The following is a 26767-nucleotide window of genomic DNA, read 5'->3' as shown; positions in this document are numbered from 1 at the left end:
CATGAGTTACAATTATTCATTTTGGAATGCAGGAGCATCCCTAACTATTTATGAGACCTAAAAACACTGACTATCCATATTAGTTGTATTAGCATCACTGTGGCCAGTTTAGAACTCAAGACTGTATACATAATAAAGTTGATACAACTTCTACAATACCCAGGACTGGTGTAATGCTGAAGTGAGGATGGCAAACTAACGCATCCACACTTCAGAAGCTTATCACACATTGTCAGGAGAATACACATAAGAGGTTTACTGCAGCAGCGCTACAGTCTGAAGCGACGCTGCTGGTTACAACTCGTGTATTCATCTGCCCAGGTGTGATCATTATGATACAAGGCCAGGGTACTGGACATAAGGCGGGTATTTTCCACATCATCTGCTCAGTTTATCCACACTCACTGAATAGAGGATGAGTTTAATTACAAGGTCTAGCTATAATAACCTTGGATTGTATCCAAAAAAGTTAAATGATGTTAAAAAACACCATAGTGAAGTTGCTGTTTTGGATACAAATAAAGGTAACAATAGATAGGTGTTGCACTCAACACCATCCTCTATTCAGTCTGTGATTTATTACCTGACTGAAGAGACTGATGTGGAAAATACAAGTCATATATATTTCTGGTTTTGACTACACATATCTCCAAGATTGACACGCATAAACGTGTCATTAATGGAGCTATGTGATGACAAAAAAGAAAAATGTACGGCGCAGTGTGTGTTAGCGGTGAAAGACACATTAAACCAAACTTTTTTTGAACAATAAAAATTGCACATTTATTTTTTTTTTTTAACTAAAAAAAGGTTATTTTTCTTTTGAAGGACGTTTGGGGGAAGAGTGGGATACTTTGGGGGTGTGGAGAGACGAGAAATGGCTGGAAATTGAGGAAGGGGTTCTAGGTGAAGGGGCTACTAAAGTACTGGGGGAAGGGAGATCAGGCATGGAACTGGAGGCTGGTTGAGAAACGTTGGAAGGAGAGGGGGGACTGACTAACAAAGTCTTTTGTTTCTTCTTCTTTGGGGCAGGAGTCACCTGCCTGTACCGACTACCACCTTGTGACCGCCTTACAGTTGTTGACCGCCTCAAGATGTTGGACCGTGTCTGTGAAGAATAAAATATGGAATGTGGGTCTCCCCTGGGCTGCTCGATGGAGGCGCTGGCGGTGCTCCTTGCAGGAGAACTTGTGGTGTCGGTGCTAATTGAAGGTGAATTGTGCGCAGTACTTCTGGTGGGAGAATAGGTGGCGGTGCTCCTATCAAGCGAAGCGGTGGCGGTGCTCCTGTGATGAGGAGTGGTGGCGGTGCTCCGTGTAGGCGAAGCGGTGGCGGTGCTCCTCTGAAGAGGAGCGGTGGCGGTGCTCCTCTGAAGAGGGGTAGTGGAGGTGCTACGATGAGGAGAAGAGGTGGCGGTGCTCCTCTGATGATGAGTGGTGGAGGTGCTCCTGGAATGATGACGAGTTGTGGCTGTGATCCCATGCTGATGATGCAAAGTGGCGGTGCTCTGATCTGGAGATGATGTAGTCTCTGTGGTCCAAACAGGAGAAGAGGTGGCGGTGGCCCAAGCAGATTTTGCGCTGGAGGTGCGCCAAGATCTGGAAACGATGGCAGTACTGGTGCTCCAGACAGGAGCAGCGCTTGACATGGTGGTGGCAGGGGTGGAGTGTCCAGCAGCACTCGGCATTGGTGTGGTGTAGTGGTGTCCGGCTTGGCTAGGAATGCAGGTGGCCGGGCAGTGGTGGCACAGGTGGGAATGACACCACTGACTGCTGCATGTACTGATTCTGCTGCATAGCCTGCAAGAAAGCAGTGTTGCAGGCGTGTAATACATTCAGCTGTTGCTAAGTACTAAGGTGATCCGCCATGCCCCGTTCAATTTTACTAAAGAAATGGTGCGCTGGTCTGTTGAGGCCGGCCTCCAGCCGTTCAAGGCGCTGGTCGGAAGAGTGGATGAGGTGTTCCATGTGGTTAAAATCACGCTCCATTAGTGAAAAACCACTTTCCACTCTTTCGGTCAGCGTCTTGAGGCTGACATGAAAGGCTTCGCTCAAGTGCATGAACTCGGGCATGACATTCCTGTCCGAGGCCCTCTGCCGCTGGCAGGTAGTGCCCGAATAACCAGTGGCAGAGACCTGGGACAGGGGAACACCTGACTGACCAGCTTCCTGGTCACCAGCTGTCCGTGTTGCTGACCTGCAAGCTGTTTCCTGGCTGTCGGATGGCTGGGACGGGTCCGAGGTCGATCGATGAAGGACCGCTCCTGGGACAGGTTGCAGGGTGCTGCTCCAGGTGCTGATGAAACAAAACTTAGAAATTAGTATCATGCATTTACAAGAAGGATCATCTGTGGAAGATAAAATCACCGATTATGTTCAATGAAAACCCCCCCCCAAAAAAAAAGGAAATTATACTTGCGCTCTGGTGGCAAGGACCGGTCGTAGGAATTCCAAAGCACGATGATATCGGTACTTGGTTCTGCTCCTTGCCGATGAGCCACTGCGAACCTGTCCCTCAGCACGAACATCAGTGTTGAAACGGTCCTTCATCGAGCGCCAACGTGTGCGGACTGTTCACTGTTGAAAAAATAATAAAATAAACATTATACAATGCACAGCTGGCAACATCTTTTATAATCACGCACACCTGATTTCCCTCGTCAAACAGTCAATGCGGCATCCAAAAATAATTCAATACACAATGCATTGACTGTTGAACCTGAGGACACTGGTGTGTTGACTGCAAGACTATATCTTGCAGTAAACACACAAGTATCATCAGGTGCAAGAGATACAGCATGAACAATACAACATTACAATTCACAATGCATTGACTGATGAACCTGAGGACACTTGTGTGTTCACTACAAGAATATATCTTGCAGTAAACACACAAGTATCATCAGGTGCAAGAGATAAAGCATGAACAATACAACATTACACTTCACAATGCATTCAATCTTGATCCTGAGGACACTGTTATGGTCCCTGATAGAATCAGGAAACAAAACAGTATCCTCAGGACAAAGACTCAATGCGGCATCACAGAACAGTGAAATACTTACTAAACGCCTTCTTTAAAGCTGCAGAGGCGCTGTCCCAGCCCTCCATCAACACAGCGGCCATTTCATTCCAGAGCTGCCGGGTCACCACTATGTCCTTGTACTGCTGGTCACGGCTGTCCCACAATGGGACACGCTCCTGGACAAGGATGATCAGTTGCTCGTTGTCAATGTACAGGTCTTCATCCCATTGTGGAACCTAGAAAAGAAATACATTATAATCGTGGAAATTGTGGAGAATGGTATAGAGAAAAAAAAAAAACAGAACATGAAAACAGGTCATAAAAACAGGAATAGAAAACAGGAATGGAAAAAGCCGGATTACTTACCGGTAATGCTCTTTTAATGAGTCCACGACAGCACCCACTTGGAGAGAGGGATCCGCCCATAGGAACAGGAAACCTACAGAGATAAAAGAGGGTGGTCCGCCTCCCCCCCTCAGTTGGATTTCAGAGCACCAGGAGGACCGCCAATTATTAGGCCATTATATTATCCAATATTCTAAATTTATTAACTTTACAACTAAGAAGGTGTATATACATTATGTTAACTTCTAGGGAGGGTTAGTGAACGGGTGCTGTCGTGGACTCATTAAAAGAGCATTACCGGTAAGTAATCCGGCTTTTTACTCTTCGCCACGACAGCACCCACTTGGAGAGACTTTCAGAGACCTTCACCTGGGAGGGACCACCGTGCTGAGGACCGCTCTACCAAAGGCTAGGTCAGATGAGCATGATAAATCAAGCCTATAGTGATTATAAGAGGTAGAGGGTGTAGGCCAGGTTGCCGCCTTACATATAGACTCGATTGCGACGTCTCCCCTCTCTGCCCAAGAGGAAGCCATAGCTCTGGCGGAATGTGCTCTGATACCCTCCGGAGGATTTTCATTGTTCTCGGAGTATGCCAGCCCAATCGCGTCTCTGATCCACCGAGACAAAGTACCCCTTGTGACTTCATATCCCTTCTTTTGGCCCTGGAAGGAAACAAATAGAGCCCTACTCTTCCTACAGCTGCTAGACCTCTCGATGTATTGTAATACAGCTCTTCTAACGTCTAGTGTATGGAACTTTTCTTCCTCTGGAGTAGAAGGGTTTCTAAAAAATGAAGGGAGGTGAATCTCTTGTGATCTATGAAACTTCCCTGCTACTTTTGGTAGGTACGAGGGATCTGGTTTTAATATTAGCTGATGCTGGAATGTCAACAGAAAAGGGGGTTCTATTGAAAGCGCTTGTATGTCGCTAACTATTCTGGCTGAGGTTAGTGCAAATAACAGTACTGTTTTGAAGGATAGGTGTTTAAGGGATACTGAATCTAAAGGTTCAAAAGGAGGACGTGTTAGAGCCTCCAGAACCAGGTTAAAGTCCCAAGGAGGAACTCTAGATATGTGCACCGGCTCGCTCCGCTCACAGGCCGAGATGAATCTGCCTATCCATCTATTGCCTGCTACGTTATAACTATAGAGGGCCCCTAGAGCCGACACCTGGACCTTTAGTGTGTTAACGGATAGCCCTAATTCTTTTCCTTTCTGTAGGAACTCTAGGATCGCTGTAATCGGAATTTCTCCAGAATCAGGGCCTGTGTGGGACTCTAGGAATTTTCTCCATACTCTGGTGTAAATTTTTGTCGTTGCCAATTTTCGACTTTGTAGGAGTGTATTGACTAATCCCTCCGAGAATCCTCTTGATCTCAACATTTCCCTTTTTAAGTTCCAGGCCGTCAAGTGGAGATTGTCCACTTGAGGATGGAAGAATGGCCCCTGTGAGAGGAGCCTGGGGGTTGAAGGAAGCACCCACGGGTCTGTCACTGACATTGCTTGCAGGCACGAAAACCATGGCCTCCTGGGCCAGAATGGCGCTATTAAGATTACTCGTGCTTCGTCTGCTCTGATTTTCCTGATCACCTGCGGTAGTAGTATGATTGGTGGAAAAGCATATGCCAGTTTGAATTGCCACGGGGCCTGGAGGGCATCCAGAATTTCCGGATTGTCTGTCATATTTAGAGAGGCGAACCTTCGCACCTGCCTGTTTTCTCTGGTGGCGAAGAGATCTATTTGGGGAAGACCCCAAAGTGACACAATGCGTGTGAATATCCCCCGGCTTAGACACCACTCTCCTTGCCGCAGTGTATGGCGGCTTAGAAAATCTGCCTCCAAATTGTCTCTTCCCCTTATGTGGAGGGCCGAGAGAGATAAAAAATGTTTTTCGGCTAGGGATAAAATCCTTCTTGCGGAAGACATTAAGGTGACTGATTGAGTTCCGCCTTGTCTGTTCAGATATGCGACTACTGTGGTGTTGTCCGAAAGGATTCTCACGTTTTCCCCTTGTAACTGTGGAAGAAAACGACAAAGCATGATAGACTGCTTTTAGTTCTTTTAAATTTGACGAATCCTTATCTTCGCCTATACCCCATAGGCCTTGGGCAAAAATATTCCCCATATGGGCTCCCCATCCTGTGGGGCTAGCGTCCGTGATAATTATACGGGAGGGTGTTATAACCCAAGGTACTCCTCCCGCTAGGTTATCGTCCTTTAGCCACCATGCGAGGGAGGTTAGGACCTCCTGGGATAGTGTGATTTTCTTTGTCAGATTCCCCCGGTCACGGGACTCCTCTAAGAGAATTTGGTGTTGAAGCTCCCTCGTGTGGAACTGGGCCCACCGAACTGCCGGGATGCAGGCAGTAAGGGATCCCAGGAGGGACATTGCTTCCCTTAAAAATATGTGTGTCCGATCTATTGCTATCCTAACCTTTTTAATTGCTGAAATTTTTACCTGTGACAGCAGACATTTTTGGTATACGGAGTCTAGCTCGAGACCCAGGAAGGACTGAACAGACTGCGGCTCGATTCTGGACTTCTTGAAGTTTATTATCCACCCTAGGGCCTGTAGGGAGAAGATTGTATCAGCAACTCGCTCATTACATTGCCCAATTGAATTCCCTACTATCAAAAAATCATCCAGATAGGGTATTATTAGTGTGTCCTTCTGGCGTAAAAAAGCCATCACTTCCAGCATCACCTTTGTAAATACTCGTGGTGCGATGGAAATGCCGAATGGCATGGCTGTGAACTGGAGATGCTGTATCTTGCCATCGAGGAGGACCGCCACTCTGGGGTATCTGATATCTGCAATGGATGGGAATATGATAATAAGCATCCTTCAGATCCAAGCCTGCCATCATACAATTGGGGAAGAGGAGCCGTGGATCTTATGGATTCTATTTTAAATTTATGATTTATTATAAATGAATTTAATTTCTTCAAGTTGATTATCGTCCGGAATGATCCGTCTGGTTTAGATATCAGAAAGAGAGGGGAGTAAAATCCTCTCCCTTCCTGCCCTTTAGGCACATGGACCAAAACTTTTTTGTCCAGTGGGTTCCAAATCTCAGCCTCCAGGGCCTGCTGTTGGATTGGTGAGCTGAAGGATGTTATGATTAACGAATTACGGGGTACATGATGGAATTCTATCTTTAACCCTTCTTTAATAATGCTCAGGACCCAAGGGCTAGCCGTAATTTTCTCCTATTCTTGAAAAAAATATTTTAGTCTCCCTCCTACTGGAGGGACTGGCTCCTCAGTTCCTGTCCCTGCGGAAGGAGGATCCCCTAAACATGGCACCTTTGCCCTTTCTTTCCTTTGTGGCCCAGCGGTTTTGATTTTCTGTTGGTCTTCCCCGGCCAAATGGTCTTCTCCTAAACGCCCTCCTATAAAATGGGAGAGGAGGGTTAGGGAATCCTTTCTTTTGCCTTCGTAAGGATTTCATCTAAGGCTTTCCCAAATAAGAACTCACCCTCGCAAGGAATGGTACACAGCTTTGCTTTGGACTGGGTGTCACCTCTCCAGCTTTTAAGCCAAAGGCTACGTCTGGCGTTATTAGCCAACCCTGCTGTTCTGGCTGCCATGCGTAAGGAATCGTCAGAAGCATCCGCTATATATGCTGCTGCACCGCGGATTAGTGGTATGGCGGCTCGTAGATTGTCTCTGGAGATCTTCTGGTCTATTTGCTGGTCTAGTTGATCGATCCAGACCAGCATAGAACGAGCTGTGCATGTACTAGCTATTGCCGGTTTAAACGTGCCGGTAGCTGCCTCCCATACCCTCTTCAATGAGGCGTCAGCTTTGCGGTCAAGAGGGTCTTTTAGGACCCCTGTGTCCTCCACTGGTAAGATCGTTTGCTTTGAGGCGGAGGCTACTGCCGCGTCTACCTTCGGGACCTTAATCCATGTCGACAACTCTTCGTCGCTAAAGGGGTACCTTCTCTTTGAGGTTGAGGGAAGATACCCTCTCTGGTCCTGTCTCTCCCATTCCTTCTTAACCAGAGCTTTTATCGCTGGGATAACCGGAAAAACTCTCCTCTTTCTGTCTGTGAGACCCGCAAACATAATTTCTTGAGTCCTTTGCGGCTCCTTTGTGTCTGTGCATCCCATTGTATTCCTCACGGATTTAACTAAATTGTCCATATGATCTAAAGGAAAACCGCAACGGCCCTCCATATCTGAGGATGCTGAAGTGGATGCATTGGAACTATCTGAGGCTACTTCGCCCTCATCGGTGTCTACGGCCCCTGCTGGCTTAGTAGTTTCGATATTAGTAGGCCTGCTAGACTGGTTTAAGGCCTGTAGTTCTTCCCTAATTATGGCCCTTATATCTGCGGCTGATGTTGATGCTTGTTTTGCTGTTTCGTTAATGCATCTTTTGCATAGCCTTTTTGTGTAAGAGTCCGGTAGCGGACGTGTACACAGGGCACATTCTTTATTTTTTGATTTTTCCTTCCTCTTAGTCTGAGATAGAGACATCATGACGGAGGGGAGAGGGAGAGAGAGAGAGAGAGATTTTTTATCAGCTTGATAGGCAGAGCGTCGTCCACTCACCCAGAGAAGCTGTAGGTACCGGCTCAGGAGGCTGAGAAGGAGGCTTGTTGGCGTGGCTTCTGTGGCTACGATCCGAGGAACCTCGTCTTGCGTGGTCCTTGGCTGCTGCTGCATCGCCTGCCTGGGGATGCGTGTCCTGCCTTGGTGAAGACATGATTGCACGCCGTATCTCTTTGCCCCAGGCCTTTTGTAAGCCCCTTCATACCTGGTACCTCCCCCTCCAGGTGCGCCTATTTGCAGCTCATTAGTATGCGCTTCAGCGCTGCCTCTAGCCGCCCGCGCTCTGCAGGTTAAACCGTTTTTTTTGGTTTTTTTTCTCTTTCCCCTCTGGAGGGGGCGGGGAGCGCCTCTACGCTTGCGGTGCCGCCCAGCCGCGCGCGCTGTGAGCCGAGGAACCTCCGGTAACCCGGAAGTTCCTCCTTACCACTTCCTGCCGCGCTGCCTGCGCGTCCTCCTGGACGCTGAAGCCCTTAGGAACGCCGGAGGTTGCCGTTTCTCCGGTTCCTGCGCCCCCACATGGACCGGAATGGATCCTCCCGCCGGTGTCATGTCACTATCAGAAGAACACTCGGTCGGCGCCACCTGGTACCGGTGTTTCTGCTCCGTCCATCCATACCAGCCGAGGAGGGAGCCGGATTCCAGCACTCCCCCGTCGCTGCCTCTGGACCGGAACCCCTGCCGTTCTCGCAGACACTGCACAGGCGGTTCCTTGGCCCAGGTAAGACTGTAGCGTATCCTGCGGTTCCCCTTAGGAACAGGAAACCAACTGAAGGGGAGAGGCGGACCGCCCTCTTTTATCTCTGTAGGTTTCCTGTTCCTATGGGCGGATCCCTCTCTCCAAGTGGGTGCTGTCGTGGCGAAGAGTAAAACATAATTTAAAAGAAAAGGTAACTTTAAATAATGGATACTTACATTGCGTCTCCTCCCCGCCGGGCCTTGTCTACGCTGCTCCGGCTCACTTGGCTGGTCCGGCTCACTTGGCTGGTCCGATGCGGAGGTCTGTAAAAAGGAACAGAAATAATTACCCATTTCTAGAGGCCGGTATACTTACACAAAGGCAACAAAATACTCACCTCATGCTCTGCTTCTGCCTATTCTTCCCTGGAAGGACTGTATTGGGATCCAGAAGACATGCTGAAAAAAAAAAAAAAAAATGATTAGTACATTATATTTTAAACGACAGGCTCATATAAATTGATTTTAGAATACTCACATTATAGCTGCTGTGTTCTCCAAAGTAGTGGATTGTCTCTGGCTGGGTGGGTGTTGTCTTGTCTTTTTTGTCTTGCAGTCTGTCTGGAGAGTAATGATCTGGCACTACAGACCCCTTCTTTATTCTACCCTCCTCCAAAACAATGTTGCTTGTTTAGGGGGTGTATTAAACAAGTGTCTAGACACTGTTTACTCTGAAATCGCGCGCGCTCAAAAAGCGCTGACATGCACACTTCACAGCGCACGTCAGCGACACCATAGACTATAATACAAATTTTTTGCGCATTTCGTGCGCTGACGCGCGCATGCGATTTTTTAATGACGTTGGGCGGAACAAAAAATGCAACATGTAGCGTCTGGCGCGTCTGGTTGCACACCTGGAAAATGCACAGCGCACGCAAACGCTGAGGCCCGCATGCAATCGCTGGACACTGCACCTGCCATTTTAAAGGTAGGGGACAATTGCGTGTGCGACCGATAGCGCGCAATGCGCTGCGCGATAAAACGCAAGTGTGAAACCAGCCTGAGTCATGTGAGGTCTTGTTTTTTGCAAGACAAGTTGACGTTTTCAGTGGTACCATTTTTATTTACATCCGTCTTTTTGATCGCGCATTATTCTACTTTTTGTTCGTCGGTATGATGATAAAACATTGTTTTTGACTTGTTTTTTTATTTATTTTTTTACGGTGTTCACTGAAGGGGTAAACTAGTGGGACAGTTTTATAGAGCGGGTCGTTACGGACGCGGCGATACCAAATATGTGTCCTTTTTTTAATTATTTTTTACATAAATAAATTGATTTATTGGAAAAAAAATATTTTTTTTCTTTATTTTTAAAAATATTTTTACACATTATCTTTTTTTAACCTTTATAATATTGTCCCAGTATGGGACATCACTATATTATGTCAGATCGCTGATCTGACACTTTGCATAGCACTGTGTCAGATCAGCGATCTGACAGGCAGGGAAGGAGGCATGTCAGCACCTGTTCTCAGCAGGCACTCGCAAGCCACCTCACTGAAGGACCCTGCGTTCATCTTGGAGCCGGGGGTCTCCATGGAGACCACAGGAACAACGCGATGGCATCGTGTTGTTCCGGTGGGAGAGCGCAGGAGCCCCCCCTGCGCGAATCCTCTCTATGCCGCTGTCAGTACTGACAGCACCTGGCATCAGAGGGGTTAAATGCGCACGATCGGTGCTAGCACCGATCGTGAGCATTGCTGTGGGGTGTCAGCTGTCACATACAGCTGACACCCGCACGGGATTGGCGCGGTGCTCAGCGTGAGACTGTGCGATCATGCCACCGTACTACTACTGCTATTTACTATGATCCAGATCTCCCTTTGCTGTTTGCACACGCACTTTATATATATTTTCTATTTATTTCCACATTTTGTTTTTTTAATTGCATATTTTGCTGTGCATGTATTTTTCCAGCAATTTCTCAGTATTTTTCCCTGCGTGCCTCCTTGTTCTTTTTAATTGAGTGTAACATTTTTATTCATAACTTTTTCCATTGCTGTACCTGATAAATTCAATAAACTATTGTGGTTTTATACTATAATTTATTGGACTCTCTGGTCGGTTCTCTCTGCGGTTTTTCTGTGTTCTTTTCTTGCTCCTTCAATCCCGACTGTCCCTTTGTCACTACTTTTGTCCGTCTTCTTGGTCGCAGGGTTATTTTTCATTTACTTCATAATTTTCAATTTTATATTGTATTGATTTCCCTGCCACCTCGTAGCTTTCCCTTTGTCATTATTTTATATAGGCATGAATACATGTATATTACAGCCATCAGCCACGCACAGCTTAGAGATATATCATGGCACAGGTGGAATGGTTTTATGTAGATTATCACAATCCTCCTTGAAATCAGTTAGTTTTGATACAAATTGAAAAGTCAGGATAAAGAAAAACTCTGTTGTTATTATATAGAAATTCACACTTGGCCTCACTGCACATGTAATGTTAGTGATCATAAAAGAGAAGTTTGGCCAGAAAGACTGGACCTGGGTCTTGTAGGGACCATATGAGACATTCAGCAGCACAGAAGGGAGAGAAGGTAGATTCATCCAATAAGATATCAGGGATCTAGGAAGCCAACAGCATCATTACCCTCCGCTTTCTCTTACAGACCCATCAGAATACGTTTCTTGAAGTGGTTTTCTAACTTGTCAGCACATTCTACATGCACTGTCATGTGGCTTTGTAGTTTACAGATCTGGGCAGGCAACGGTCAGCGTCTTCTAATCTCAAGAGGATACGTGGATCCTCCTGGTTGTACTTCTATAGAAAATGGCTTTAAATGCCCAAGGTCATTAGAACAGTTTTGGGATGAGGAGAATGTTGTGGTCTTGAGGTCAAATGATGATCACACAATTGTGATATGGCCGGACTACACCACCGATAAGGCAGCCGGTGACTGAGAAGAATCTGTGACTTCTCTGCATTTAGTGGTCACTTCTCACCTGGGTAGTCATATGTAGGAATCTCCTCTTTACACCGCTCATCACCCCTCACATATGTCTCTGTAGTATTAATATGGGTCAGATCTTCACCCTGAAACAAATATTGTAAAAGTCAGACAGATGGAGAAGTCACATCTATGATCAGCTCTAATCCTGCCATCTCCACCGTTCTCATTACACAAGTATAAAACATATAATACTGGTGGATAAAACAAGACTGAGCACAAGACCTTCACAGCCGTCTACACATCACAGGGGAGATCTCATGACACCTTCTCTCCATCTACCTGATGATCCTGAGGAACATTGGGATCTTCTTGTTTACAGTCCTGTGGAAGAAGAGGATGGGGACATCTCTCTGGTGTTGTCTTCTTACTGGATAGATCTGGAGGAAACACATACAGGGACTGAATTCATTCTTTACATACAGATAATTATAGGCCGTGTGTATTTAGTCCTATTACCTGGTGATGTGAGGGGCTGGGGAACCTCCATCATGACGGCCTTGTACAGATCTTTGTGTCCTTCTAAATACTCCCACTCCTCCATGGAGAAATAGACTGCGACATCCTGACACCTTATAGGAACCTGACACATACAATGATACAGTCATTTCCCCCAATCCCTTCATAGCGTTACTGTATAATGTCCCAGCATTCCCAGCAGTGTCACCTCTCCAGTCAGCAGCTCCATCATCTTGTAGATGAGGTCTAGGATCTTCTGATCATTGATGTCCTCATCGATCAGGGTGTGAGGTGGAGGCCCTGTGATTGGGCTCAGGGGTCTTCCCCATTCCTCAGACACAGGGTCCTGACAGCGCTCACTAGAGGTCTTCTTCACTACTGTGTAATCCTGGTTATGGAGAGACACATTAATAAATCTCACTACAGACATTCCCAGAGTCCTCACCTCTCCAGTTCTGTCCATCTGTTATTCCCATAGATAAGAATGATGTAATGTGACGTCATCAGAATCTCTCACCTCTCCAGTAAGCCGGAAGAGGATCTCTAGGGTGAGGTGTAATATCCTCTCCGCCATCTTGTCTCTGTCCATATCCATCATTGATGGGTAAATCAGGAAAATTCTCTTATGTAGAAGATCTTCACTGAGAGGATCCGATATTGTAGAGACCTGAATGAGAAGATGAGCAGATGTAACATCATAAAAATCCTGTGTAATAATACAATTACTGGAGATAATAAGGGAAACATATGAGGAGTTTTATTATTTTACAGTATTTAGTTTCCTTATTTCCATCTACTAATAAAACCTATATATTTAGGCCACAGACAACAAGCAGTTTCTCCCTCGGAGTCGGCAGCTGAATACGTTCCTCATAGACTCATCTCCCATAACGCTAATTCTCGTCTCATTACCGACACTGGAATCGGCATTAGCAATACTGCAGGAGATATTCATTACACGGGACAGGAGAAATAACTACTTCATGATGAGGACGACATCTTCATCTTCTACTACGGCTCTAGAAACATATTTGTCCAGAGTCCGTCACTGACTCCATCCCCACCGGCCGTCTATATGAAGGTTTCCCGTCTTCCCCGCACTGTAATCTTCTATCACGTTAGATCTCAGGTCTGAGTCACACACAGAAGTTTGAGGCTTTTATAAAAGATTTTTTGTTTCCACAAACACAATGGACAGAAATTATCTGATCCCAAACTCTCCATGTACAGTGATTTATGGGGTTTATTTCTGGCCTTAGGCTTTCCTATATTGCAGTAAAAACACCAGAAAAAAAAACACAAATATTAAAATGTTTCTAAAGAAAATTGGCTCCAACAATTCTCGTAAAAAGAAAAAAAAACATGGAAAAAGCAGAAGACACATTTTATTTTTTCACACAATAAACAATTGCTTTAAAAAAAATTAACCCTTTTGATAAACCCATAGATGTACATCGCAGGGACGGCACAGGAGCGGCTACAACAAAATCCCTGGCAGTTTAACCACTTGCTGCTGTGAAAAGCAAACATGGCATCTCAGAAGGTGTGACCTTAACTGCAGGCCCCCCGGATCCAATATGGCCACGAGGGTCTTCAGGGGCCTGCAGGGAGGCGGCTTCCTCAGTGCCTGCAGAGAGCAGGGACGAGAAAGCCTGCATCAGCGCCTGTCAGATCGCTGACTGGACACAGCGCTGTGTGAACTGTCAGATCAGCGACAATTAAAAAAATAAAAAATATTCCCTAATAAATTCATTTTTTGGAAATAAAAAAACAAAACAATAAAAGTACACATATTTAGTATCGGCGCATCTGTAAGGACCCGCCCTTAGTTAACCCCTTTAGCGAACCCCTTAAAAAATAAAAAACAAAGCAAAAACAATGCTTATCATACCACCGAACCAAAAGTGCAATAACGCACGATCTAAAAGATGCATATAAATATCCATGGTATCGCTGAAAACGTCATCTTGTCCTGCAAAAAACGAGCCGCCACACAGCATCATCAGCGAAAAAATAAAAAAGTTATAGCTCGCAGAATAAAGCAATGCAAAAATAATTATTTTTTATATAAAATTGTTTTCATTGCATAAAAGCGCTAAAACATAAAAAAAGACATAAATGAGGTATCGCTGTAACCGTACTGACCCGAACAATAAAACCGCACGCGGAACGGTGTAAACGCACCCCCCAAAAAAAAAAAAATTCATGAAATTCAGGTTTTTGTTCATTTTTCATCCCAAAAATCGGAATAAAAAGCGATCAAAAGATGTCACGTGCCCGAAAATCGTACCAATAAAAACGTCACCTCGTCCCGCAAAAAATAAGACCTCACATGACTCGGTGGGTCAAAATCTGGAAAAATTATAGCTCTCAATATCTGGTGATGCAAAAACTATTTTTACAATAAAAAGCATCTTTTAGCGTGTGACAGCTGCCAAACATAAAAACCGCCATAAATAGTAAATCAAACCCCCCGTTATCACCCCCTTAGTTAGGGAAAAATAATGAAATAAAAAAAATGTATTTATTTCCATTTTCCCATTAGGGTTAGGGCTAGGGCTCAGATTAGGGTTAAGGGTGTGTTGGAGTTAGGGTTGGAGTTAGAATTGGGGGTTTCCACTGTTTGGGCACATCAGGGGATCTCCAAATGCAACATGGCATCTGATCTCAATTCTAGCCAATTCTGCATTGAAAAAGTCTAACGGTGCTCCTTCCCTTCCATGCTCTGCCATGCGCCCAAACAGTGGTTTACTCCCACATATAGGGTATCAGCCTACTCAAGACAAATTGCACAACAACTTTTGGGGTCCAATTTCTCCTGTTACCCTTAGGAAAATAAAAAATTGGGGGCAAAAAGATCATTTTTGTGGAAAAAAAATATGATTTTTTTATTTTCACGCCCGGGCGTTATAAACTTCTGTGAAGCACTTGGGGGTTCAAAGTGCTCACCACACATCTAGATAAGTTCCATGGGGGTCTAGTTTCCAAAATGGGGTCACTTCTGGGGGGGTTTCAACAATTTAGGCACATCAGGGGCTCTCCAAACGCGACATGACACCCACAGACAATTCCATCAAAGTCTGCATTCCAAAACGTCACTACTTTCCTTTCGATCCCCGTCGTGTGTCCATACAGTAGGTTTCTCCCACATAGGCACATCAGGGGCTCTCCGAACGTGACATGGCGTCCGATCTCAATTCCAGCCATAAAAGTCAAATGGCGCTGCTTCCCTTCTGAGCTCTGCCATGCTCTCAAATAGTCGTTTACACCCACATATGGGGTATCAGCGTACTCAGGACAAATTGCACAATAACTTTTAGGGTCCTGTTACCCTTGGGAAAATAAAAATTGAAGATGAAAAAATCATTTTTGTGGGAAAAAAATATGATTTTTTAATTGTACGGCTGTACGTTATAAACTTCTGTGAAGCCCTTGGGGGTTCAAAGTTCTCACCACATATCTAGATAAGTTCCTTGGTGGGTCTAGATTCCGAAATGGGGTCACTTGTGGGGGGTTTCCACTGTTTAGGTACATCAGGGGCTCTCCAAACGCGACATGGCGTCCGATCTGAATTCCAGCCAATTTTGCATTGAAAAAGTCAAACGGCGCTCCTTCCCTTCTGAGCTCTGCCATGCGCCGAAACAGTGGTTCCCCCCCACATATCAGGTATCAGCGTACTCAAGACAAACTGCACAATAACATTTGCAGTCCAATTTCTCCTGTTGCCCTTGGTAAAATAAAAAAAAATGGACCTGAAGTAATTTTTTTGTGAAAAAAGTTGAATGTTCATTTTTTTTTAAACATATAAAAAAAATTCCTGTGAAGCTCCTGCGAAATGCCCACGTAAGCATTTTTTAAATGTTTTTGAAGCGTTTGTCCCGGTCAAAATGCTTCAAAAACGCATAGAAGCATCCCATTCATTTTAAATGACTTCTGCACTTTTTGTGCACATTGATGCGTTTTTTTCCATGCAAAAAACGCTTAGCGGTAAAAAAAAAGAAGGCAGCATGCTCATTAATTTTGCGGAAAAATCTGCGCTTTTAGCTATTTTCTATAAGTCAGAAGATGCGCAGAAAAAAACACATCAAAAACGCGCAGTTTTCCCGCAGAAAACGTGCAAAAAACGCACGGAAATAAAACATGCGTTTTCTGGGAAGGAGTCCGGTTTCGAAGCAGAAATTTTCTACATTCGTGGGCACATAGCCTGAATGTGGTTTTGAGCACCTAGAGGGCTGCAGTTTTAGAATGGTGTCACTTTTGGGTATTTTCTATCATATAGACCCCTCAAAGTAACTTCAAATGTGATGTGGTCCGTAAAAATAAAATGGTGTTGTAAAAATGAATAATCGCTGGTCAACTTTTAACCCTTATAACTTCCTAACCAAAAAAAATTTGGTTCTAAAATTGTGCTGATGTAAAGTAAACGTGGGGAATGTGATTTATTAAGTTTTTTGTGTGCCGTATCTCTGTGATTTAAGGGCGTAAAAATTCAAAGTTGGAAAATTGTAACATTTTCAAAATTTTCGCCAAATTTCCTTTTTTTCACAAATAAGCGCAAGTTATATGAATGACATTTTACCACTAACATGAAGTACAATATGTCACGAGAAAACACTGTCAGAATCACCAGGATCCATGGAAGCGTTCCAGAGTTATGACCTCATAAAGGGACAGTGGTCAGAATTGTAAAAATTGGGCCGGTCATGAACGTGCAAACCACCCTTGGGGGTAAAGGGGTTAATGTCCCCACACACATTACACTAAAGTAACATGAAATTACTGATTTCGGGGGTTTGGCCGACAATATAATGTATTTGGGGGCCTCCCGACAGATGATGTCAGGGTAGAGAAGGATCTGGCATCCTGAATTTCAGAGGATAATCCGTTTGCTCCTCCTGTAGATAATCCTCCGCTAGAGGAGTCTGGAGGCGACTCTCATACAGACCACAGGAAAGCTGGAATATTTGTGTGTATGGGGGAGTCGGGAGAGATAGCCGTCTGCCAAATGACCGTTCAGCCAACACTTATCTCATGTGTATGGAGCCGTTAGTATTACACTGACAGGCAGGGATGATACACGGCACTACAGTAGTACAGTGCATCACCGGACAATCAGAGGCTTGTATGTTGTATGATCGCACTAATAAGAGGGTTTTAAAAAAAAGGTTTAAAACATTTTTTAATGCGGAAAAAAAAAAAATCACAGTTTTAACAACCAAAAATTTCCATCACTACAGGGAAAGCAGAGACACTGCACAATGTTAGGGATGTCACATCCATGACAACTTTATTATACTCTATTATCCTACACACAGTGGAGTAGATAGAAATCACAGATCCCACAGCAATAGCTGGAATTGGGCCTACATCATGAGGAAAAAATACATATATATGTGTGGGTGTGTAATATTACCTATGTGCCCCCATATATTAGCAATGTCATCTATAGGTGCTTCTCACAAAATTAGATCATCAAAAGTTAATTTCAGTTCTTCAATACAAAAAGTGAAATTCATGTATTATATAAAGTCCTTACAGAGTGATCTATTTAACCTCTTCTCGACCTTTGACGCCACGTAGGCGTCATGAAAGTCGGTGCCAATCTGACCCATGACACCTATGTGGCGTCATGAATTGATAACTCCCCTGCGGGTCGGGTGACCGAGGTCACCGAAAGGTCACCTGACCAGCACATACAGGACCCTTTGTGCTTCACCCCAGGGGGGAGGCTCTGCCCCCCCCCCACCGTGGCTAGGATCGCTCTGATTGACTTGAAAGTGAAACAGCCAATCAGAGCCATAGTAATATTTCATCAATGAAATTTGATGAAATATTACAATCCAGCCATGGCCGATGCTGAAATAGCATCAGGCATGGCTGGAGACACCGATCCGACGCCCCCCCAGCGACTGACGGGGGCAATCGGCCCCTACCACCGAGTGACTGGGGCGATATGTTGCCGCCATCATCATCATCTGCTACCCCTTCACTCCACTCCCCCCGCCTTCCGATCACCCCCCCAGTACCCTCCGAGTGCCGCTGTGGCTCCCGATGTCCCACCGCCATCCTCCAAAATGGCGGGCGCATGCTCAGTGCGCCCGTCGAATCTGTCAAACGGGAGATTCCATTAATTCATTTTGATCACTCTGATAGATCCTATCAGAGTGATCAAAATAAAAAATAGTAAATCACCCCCATAGGTAAGGACAAATAATAAAATAAAATATTTTAATTTTTATTTTTCTATTAGGGTTAGAATTAGGGCTAGATTAGGATTAGAACTAGGGTTAGAATTAGGGTTGGAATTAGGATTAGGGTTGGAATTAGGGTTAAGATTAGGATGTGTTGGGGTTAGGGGTGTGTTGGGGTTAGGATTAAGGTTAGGTTTGGAATTAGGGGTGTGTTGGGGTTAGGGTTGGAGTTAGAATTGAGGGGTATTCACTGTTTAGGCACATCAGGGGGTCTTCAAACGCGACATGGCGACACCATTTATTCCAGTCAATTTTGCTTTCAAAAAGTCAAACGGTCCTCCCTCCCTTCCAAGCCCCGACGTGTGCCCAAACAGTGGTTTACCCCAACAACATATGGGGTATCAGCATACTAAGGAAAAATTGCACAACAACTTTGTTGGTCTAATTTTTCCTGTTAAAAAATTGGGGGGGAGGGGGTTAAAAAATGATTTTTGTTGAAAAAAAAATGATTTTTTATTTTCACGGCTCTGCGTTATAAACTTCTGTGAAGCACTTGGGGGTTCAAAGTGCTCACCACACATCTACATAAGTTCCTTGGGGGGTCTAGTTTCCAAAATGGGGTCACTTGTGGGGAGTTTCTACTGTTTAGGCGCAATAGGGGCTCTGCAAACGTTACATGATGCCCGCAGACCATTCCATCAAGTCGACATTTCAAAACGTCACTACTTCCCTTCCGAGCCCTGACATGTGCCCAAACAGTGGTCCCCCCACATATGGGGTACCAGCGTACTCAGGACAAACTGGACAACAACTTTTGGTGTCCAATTTATCCTGTTACCCTTGTGAAAATAAAAAATAGCGGGCTAAAAATCTTTTTTTGAGGAAAAAAAATGATTTTTTTTATTTCACGGCTCTGCGTTATAAACTTCAGTGAAGCACTTGGGGGATCAAAGTGTTCACCACACATCTAGATAAGTTCCTTAAGGGGTCTAGTTTGCAAAATGGGGTCACTTGTGGGGGAGCTCCAATGTTTAGGCACACAGGAGCTCTCCAAACGCGACATGGTGTCCGCTAACGATTGGAGCTAATATTACATTCACAAGTCAAATGGTGCTCCTTCCCTTCCGGGCCCTGCCATGCGCCCAAACAGTGGTTTATGAACACTTAAGAGGTATTGTTGTACTCAGGAGAAATTGCCCAGCAAATTGTAGGATACATTTTATCCTATTGCCCATGTTAAAATGAAAAAACTGAGGCTAAAAACAAATTTTTGTGAAAAAAAAAGTACTTTTTTTTACGGATCAATTTGTGAAGCACCTGGGGGTTCAAAGTGCTTATTAAGCATCTAGATAACTTCCTTGGGGGGTCTAGTTTCCAAAATGGGGTCACTTGTTGGGTAGCTCCAATGTTTAGGCACACAGGGGCTCTCCAAACCTGACATGGCAACCGCTAAATATTCCAGGATATTTTCCATTCAAAAAGTCAAATGGCGCTCCTTCCTTTCTGAGCCCTGCCGTGCGTCCAAACAGTGGTTTATGACCATATATGAGGTATAGGGGTACTCAGGAGAAATTGCCCAACAAATTTTAGGATCCACTTTTTCCTAACACCCATGTGAAAATCTAAAAATTGATGCTAAAAGAAAATTTTTGTTGGAAAAATTAAAATGTCCATTTTTTCCTTCCACGTTTCTTTAGTTCCTGTGAAGCACCTGAAGGGTTAATAATTTTCTTGAATGTAGTTTTGAGTAGCTTGAGGGGTGCAGGTTTTAGAATGGTGTCACTTTTGGGTATTTTCTGCTATATAGACCCCTCAAAGTGACTTCAAATGTGAGGTGGTCCCTAAAACAATGGTTTTGTAAATTTTGTTGTAAAAATGAGAAATCGCTGGTCACTTTTTAACCCTTTTAACTTCCTAATAAAAAAATTTGGCTCCAAAATTGTGCTGATGTAAAGTAGACATGTGGGAAATGTTATTTACTAACTATTTTGTGTCACTTAACTCTCTGGTTTAACAGGAAAATTCAAAATTTGAAAATTGCAGAATTTTCGCCAAATTTCCGTTTTATTCACAAATAAACGCAAAAATTGACGACCTAAATTTACCACTAACATGAAGCCCAATATGTCACGAAAAAACATTCTCAGAATCGCAAGGATCCGTTGAAGTGTTCCTGAGTTATTACCTCATAAAGGGACACTGGTCAGAATTGCAAAAAAATGGTCTGGTCATTAAGATCGAAATAGGCTGGGTCATGAAGGGGTTACAGTGTTTATTTCTGATAGGCTATGGGCCCACGTAGCGTTTTAAAACGCACAGTGAAAACCGGACTCCTTCCCAGAAATCACGCGTTTTTTTCCGCGCGATTTCACCGTGATTTTACCGCGATTTTCTCAAGCACTTTCCAAGTGATTTGAAACATCGCTTGGAAAGTGATTCGTCAAACATAGTGTTTGACAAGTGTGACCAGCTTTTTACTATTGAGGCTGCCTATGCCGCATCAACAGTAATATATAAAATGATAAAAAAATAAAAAATTGGGGTATATTTACCTTCCGACGTCCCGTGCAGTCTCAGCGACGCTCCCGTTCCCAGTAATGCCTTGCGAGACCTGTGATGACGTTGGTCTCGCGTTACTATAGCGATCTCGCGAGACCGCTAGAGTCACGCGAGACTATGTCATCACAGGACCTTGCCGCAAGGCATTACTGGGAACGCTTAGGCCGGGAATGCGGCGCGGGACGCCGGAAGGTAAAATATACCCCGATTTTTTATTCTTTTTTTTACAGGGGTTATGGTGCCCAGGGCCTGGAGGACAGTCTCCTCTCCTCCACACCGTGGGTACCAACCGCACATGAGACGCTTAACTTCCCGCATGGTGGGCATAGCCACATGCGGGAAGTAAGCGATTCTCATGCATTCCTGTGGGTGCGGAATCGCGGCAATTCTTTGCGATTCCGCACAAAAGAATGATCATGCTGCGATTTTTTCCGCGATGCGATTCCGCCGCGGAAAAAAGCGCAGCATTAGCACAGCATGTGCGGAATTCCATAGGAATGCATGGGGTGCGTCTTGTACAAGATTTTTAAACGTTTTCGCAGCCTTTTCGTGCCGAAAATCGAGGCAAAAACACTTAAAAATCGCATCGTGGGCACACAGCCTTAGTGTTGAGGATTATGGCTTAAAGCCAAAGAAAACCCAAAAGTCATTATCTCAGTAAATTAGAATAATTAAAAAACTCCTGCAAAGGCTTCCTAAATGTTTAAAAAGGTCCCTTAATGCCCCATCACACACAGCGAGATCGCCAGCGAGATCGCTGATTATGTGACGCCACAGCAATCTCGCTGTGCGTGACATGTATCAGAGACCGGCCCCCTTCCGGGTAGCGATGATCGCGCTCGAACGTCCTGGGCCGTTTTTTGATCGTTGTTCTCCTGCTAGCCAACACTCATTGCTGCATGTGGCAGCGGGAGACCATCAATCAGTGACGCTGGGAGCTGATTTCCAATGTAAACAGCGGGTATCTAAGAGCTGCAAGGCTCTTAGATACCCGCTGTTTTCCCTGGAAACCAGCTTGCTTGCTGGTCCCGATCGCTGGTGGGTCTGTCTATGTGACAGCTCACCAGCGATCAGCTAACTATGTCCCAGCGATCCCATTCACGTTGGATCGTTGGTGGGATCGCTGGGACATTGAAGAGTGTAACGGGGCCTTTAGTCTGTTTCAGAAGGTTCCACAATCATGGGGAAGACTGCTGACTTGACAGATGTCCAGAAAGCAGTCATTGATACACTCCACAAGGAGGGCAAGCCACAAAAGGTCATTGCTAAAGAAGCTGGCTGTTCACAAAGTGCTCTAGCCAAGCATATTAATGGAAAGTTGAGTTGAAGGAAAAAGTGTAGTAGAAAAAGGTGCACAAGCAACTGGGATAACCGCAGCCTTGAAAGGATTGTTAAGAAAAGGCCATTCAAAAATTTGGGGGAGAGTCACAAGGAGTGGATTGCTGCTGGAGTCACTGCTTCAAGAGCCACCACACAAAGATGTAACCAGGACATGTCGCATTCCTTGTGTCAAGCCACGCATGACTAAGACGTCAGAGGTGTTTTACCTGCACCAAGGAGAAAAAGAACTGGACTGTTGCACAGTGGTCCAAGGTGTTGTTTTCAGAAAATTTTGCATTTCATTTGGAAATCAAGGTCTTAAGAGACTAGAGGAAGAGTGGAGAGGCCACAATCCAAGCTGCTTGAGGTCTAGTGTGAAGTCTCCACAATCTGTGATGGTTTGGGGAGCCATGTCATCTGCTGCTGTAGATCCACTGTGCTTTATAAAGACCAAATTCAGCACAGGCGCTCTACCTGGAAATTTTAGAGCACTTCATGCTTCCATCTGCCGACAAGCTTAAGATGGCAATTTCGTTCTCCAGGAGGACTTGGCACCTGTCCACACTACCAAAAGTACCAATACCTGGTTTACAAACAACAGTATCACTGTGCTTGATTGGCCAGCAAACTCGCCTGACCTTAACCCAATGGAGAATCTATGAGGTATTGTCATGAGGAAGATGAGAGACACCAGACACAACAATGCAGACGAGCTGAAGGCTGCTATCAAAGCAACCTGGGCTTCCATAATACCACAGCAATGGCCATGCCACGCCGCATTGATCTAGTAATTGATGCCAAAGGAGCCCCGACCAAGTATTGAGTGCATTTACTGAACATACATGTCAGATCTTAAAATCATTCTTCGAGCTGGTATTATAAAGTATTCTAATTTACTGAGATAATGACTTTGGGTTTTCATTGGCTTAAAGCCATAATCATCAACATTAACAGAAATAAACACTTGAAATACATCACTCTGTATGTAATGACTATAATATACGAGTTTCATTCTGTGTATTAAAAGACTGAAATAAATTAACTTTGTGATGATATTCTAATTTTGTGAGAAGCACCTATAGGTGACATTACTAATATATGGTCTCAAACAAAAAGCAGCACTCTGTAACGCTAAAACATTAAATATGAGAATTGCATTACTGCACTAGATAAATGAAAAATTGAGAATGCTTATCGCATAAATTGGCCAACTCATGTGTACCCGGCAGCTACGATAAGGCGATTCTTGTTGCCAGGACCTAATGCCAATCCTCTCTTAGACTGAAGTCTAAATCTCAAATTTCATATTTCATGTTTTAGCGTTACAGAGTGCTGCTTTTTGTTTGAATGTATACGAGTTGGCAACTCTAGGTAGGCACCTGTTCAGACCTAATTTATATTTGGATGTGACGGTCAGTCTTTTGTTATTTGTATGCATTAGGCCTCTTTCACACATCAGTTTTTTGCCGTCAGGCGCGATCCGGCTTTTTTTTGTAAAACCGGATCCGGCAAAATGCAATGCCGGATCCAGTTTTTCCCCATTGACTTGCATTAGCGCCGGATGGCATTGCGTTTCATCCGTTTTTTGCCGGATCCGGCTACTTTGTCTCATTCCGGCATCTGGAAAAAACGGCTACTGTAACGTTTTTTGTCTCCGGCGAAAAAGCCGGAAGCGCCGGATCCGGCGCTTCCAGCTTTTTGCTACAATGAAAGTCTATGGGCGCCGGAATGCGCCGGATCCAGAAAAAGACGGATCCAGCCACCGGATCCGTTTTTTTAAGTCTGCGCATGCTCAGATCCAATTGGCCAGCCCCCAGAAACAGATATAACCTGCTAGACGGATCCAGCAAAAAAACGGATCCGTTTCTACAGTTCTCCAAAATTTATGCCGGATCCGTTTTTTCTAAAAATAGCCGGATCCTGCCTGACGCAAAAAAACTGATGTGTGAAAGTAGCCTTAGCCTTCTGACTTAGCACTCCGCCCCTTAGCCTCAGGCGTTTTTAATTGCAGCAGGATCCTACCTCTCAATAGAGATATAGACTTCAGTCTAAGGGTACTGTTACACCTAGCGATGCACCAGCGATCCCGACCAGCGATATTACGCGGTCAGGATCGCTGGTGCATCGCTAGGTGGTCGCTAGTGAACTGCCACACAGGCAGATCTCACCAGCGACATAGCAGGGGACGGGGGTCGCTACTTACCTGTAAGACGCGGCGATCCTGCGTCCTCCCGCCCGGCTCCACGCGAAGCTCGTCGTCACAGCAGGAAGCGCCGCAAGACGCTGACGACGAGAAACGGTCCAGCAGCTTCTCGCGCGATCAGCGGGGGAGCCGGTCACAGGTAAGTATCACATGCAGCGATATCGCTAGCAATATCGCTGCAACGTCACAAAATCGGTGACTTTACAGCGATATTGCTAGCGATATCGCAGTGTGTAACGGGGGCTTTAGAGAGGGTTCACATTATGCTCCCACAGAGATTTAGACTTCCATAGTCTCACTTCTACACAACGTCCTCACCAATCTGATATTAACAGTTCCCAGCAGACACCAGATCACATACATAGCCAGCAGCTTTTGTTTTGGCCATAAGAATTTTTAAGCCACCACCATGACAAGGTAGACTCTTTTGGCTGAGACCTACTCTACTCTAACCTATTAAACATTTCTTAAAATATCCAATACTCTTTTTAGGTATATTTTTCTTTTCTTTTAAGGGAATGAGTCACATATGTTTTAGGATGACCATTAATACCACATACAAGGGACAAAAACTGTCACACCACGACCAGACCATATATTACCACCACATTATGACCAAATAATACCACATACAAGGAACAAATACCTCCATACCGTGACCAGATCATATATTATCACATATTGACCAAATAATACCACATACAGGGAGAAATACCGCGACATCATAACCAGATCACATACTACCACCACATAGTGATTGAACACTGCAATACTGATCAATAATAAAAAAAAAAACCACAATGCTAATGCCATTATACACAGGAGCTCTGTATATAATGTCAGTGTACAGGTAATATAGTGATCACCAGTGACATTATACACAGGAGCTCTGTATATAATGTCAGTGTACAGGTAATACAGTGATCACCAGTGACATTATACACAGGAGCTCTGTATATAATGTCAGTGTACAGGTAATACAGTGATCACCGGTGACATTATACACAGGAGCTCTGTATATAATGTCAGTGTACAGCTAATACAGTGATCACTGGTGACATTATACACAGGAGCTCTGTATATAATGTCAGTGTACAGGTAATACATTAATCACCAGTGACATTATACACAGGAGCTCTATATATACTGTATAGCGTACAGGTAATAGTGATCACCAGTGACATTATACACAGGAGCTCTGTATATAGTGTCAGTGTACAGGTAATACAGTGATCACCAGTGACATTATACACAGGAGCTCTGTATATAATGTCAGTGTACAGGTAATACAGTGATCACCGGTGACATTATACACAGGAGCTCTGTATATAATGTCAGTGTACAGCTAATACAGTGATCACAGGTGACATTATACACAGGAGCTCTGTATATAATGTCAGTGTACAGGTAATACAGTGATCACCAGTGACATTATACACAGGAGCTCTATATATACTGTATAGCGTACAGGTAATAGTGATCACCAGTGACATTATACACAGGAGCTCTGTATATAATGTCAGTGTACAGGTAATACAGTGATCACCAGTGACATTATACACAGGAGCTCTATATATACTGTATAGTGTACAGGTAATACGGTGATCACCAGTGACATTATACACAGGAGCTCTGTATATAGTGTCAGTGTACAGGTAATACAGTGATCACCAGTGACATTATACACAGGAGCTCTGTATATAGTGTCAGTGTACAGGTAATACAGTGATCACCGGTGACATTATACACAGGAACTCTGTATATAATGTCAGTGTACAGGCAATACAGTGATCACCGGTGACATTATACACAGGAGCTCTGTATATAATGTCAGTGTACAGGCAATACAGTGATCACCAGTGACATTATACACAGGAGCTCTGTATATAGTGTCAGTGTACAGGCAATACAGTGATCACCAGTGACATTATATACAGGTGATCACTGTATTGCCTATTATTATATAGTCAAACAGTACAGAATTAACACATCACTAATGAAGCCACAGCGAAACGCACGTCGGAGCACCTGCACTTTGGTTACACATCCACCATGGGTAAGCATCGCATGAGGTCCTTTGGGAATTAGTGATATGTTAATTCTGTACTGTTTGACTATTGTTTAATGGGCACACTATGCGGGTCACTACATTTACTTAGTCACTGTGACTTGTTATCATCAGGGCTGTGGAGTCGATAAGCCACAGTTGCGACTCCGACTCCTTCATAAATGGCCAATTCATAACAACAAATTTACTGTTGTAAAATATTAAACATCGTGCTTATTCAGTTTCTCACCATCATATAAGTAATCAGACCACTTAGAGCAAAAACTACATTTATTATAATACAATTAGAATATAGCAAATAACTTTTATAAACTTTTCTAAACTGTAAGTAAATATGCAATAAACACTT

General features: G+C 44.3%; 2 protein-coding genes across 3 annotated transcripts in view; both read right to left on the bottom strand.

Annotated features, from left to right (window-relative positions):
• The window catches only part of LOC141047279 (uncharacterized), a 44579-nt gene that overhangs the window by 7921 nt on the left and 9891 nt on the right, over window positions 1–26767 (bottom strand). The window contains exons 3-7 of the mRNA XM_073542307.1: window positions 12595–12744; window positions 12286–12465; window positions 12078–12201; window positions 11901–11998; window positions 11614–11704 (exon numbers count right to left, since the gene is read on the bottom strand). Of these exons, the coding sequence (XP_073398408.1) occupies window positions 11614–11704; window positions 11901–11998; window positions 12078–12201; window positions 12286–12465; window positions 12595–12675 (574 nt within the window). The 5' untranslated portion in view covers window positions 12676–12744. The remainder of the gene's footprint in view (window positions 1–11613; window positions 11705–11900; window positions 11999–12077; window positions 12202–12285; window positions 12466–12594; window positions 12745–26767) is intronic.
• LOC141047331 (uncharacterized) lies at window positions 697–11607 on the bottom strand. 2 transcript variants are annotated; one of them, XM_073542393.1, is made up of 6 exons: window positions 9004–11607; window positions 8843–8929; window positions 3065–3260; window positions 2415–2576; window positions 2197–2295; window positions 697–1799 (listed from the first exon to the last, which is right to left on the bottom strand). In XM_073542393.1, exons 4-6 carry the CDS (start codon window positions 2525–2527, stop codon window positions 812–814), a joined length of 1200 nt encoding a protein of 399 aa, XP_073398494.1. In that variant the 5' UTR covers window positions 2528–2576; window positions 3065–3260; window positions 8843–8929; window positions 9004–11607; the 3' UTR covers window positions 697–811. The 2 variants fall into 2 exon arrangements, with proteins under 2 accessions (XP_073398494.1, XP_073398495.1); XM_073542394.1 differs by lacking the exons at window positions 3065–3260; window positions 8843–8929; window positions 9004–11607 and having other exon boundaries at window positions 2415–3052.

The sequence above is a fragment of the Dendrobates tinctorius genome, unplaced genomic scaffold (genome assembly GCF_039654945.1).
Source record: "Dendrobates tinctorius isolate UK_male_01 unplaced genomic scaffold, ASM3965494v1 ptg000126l, whole genome shotgun sequence".
NCBI classification, from domain to species: Eukaryota; Metazoa; Chordata; class Amphibia; order Anura; family Dendrobatidae; genus Dendrobates; species Dendrobates tinctorius.
The sequence above is the reverse complement of the archived record's forward strand: the minus strand, read 5'-3'. Positions and strand labels throughout refer to the sequence as shown.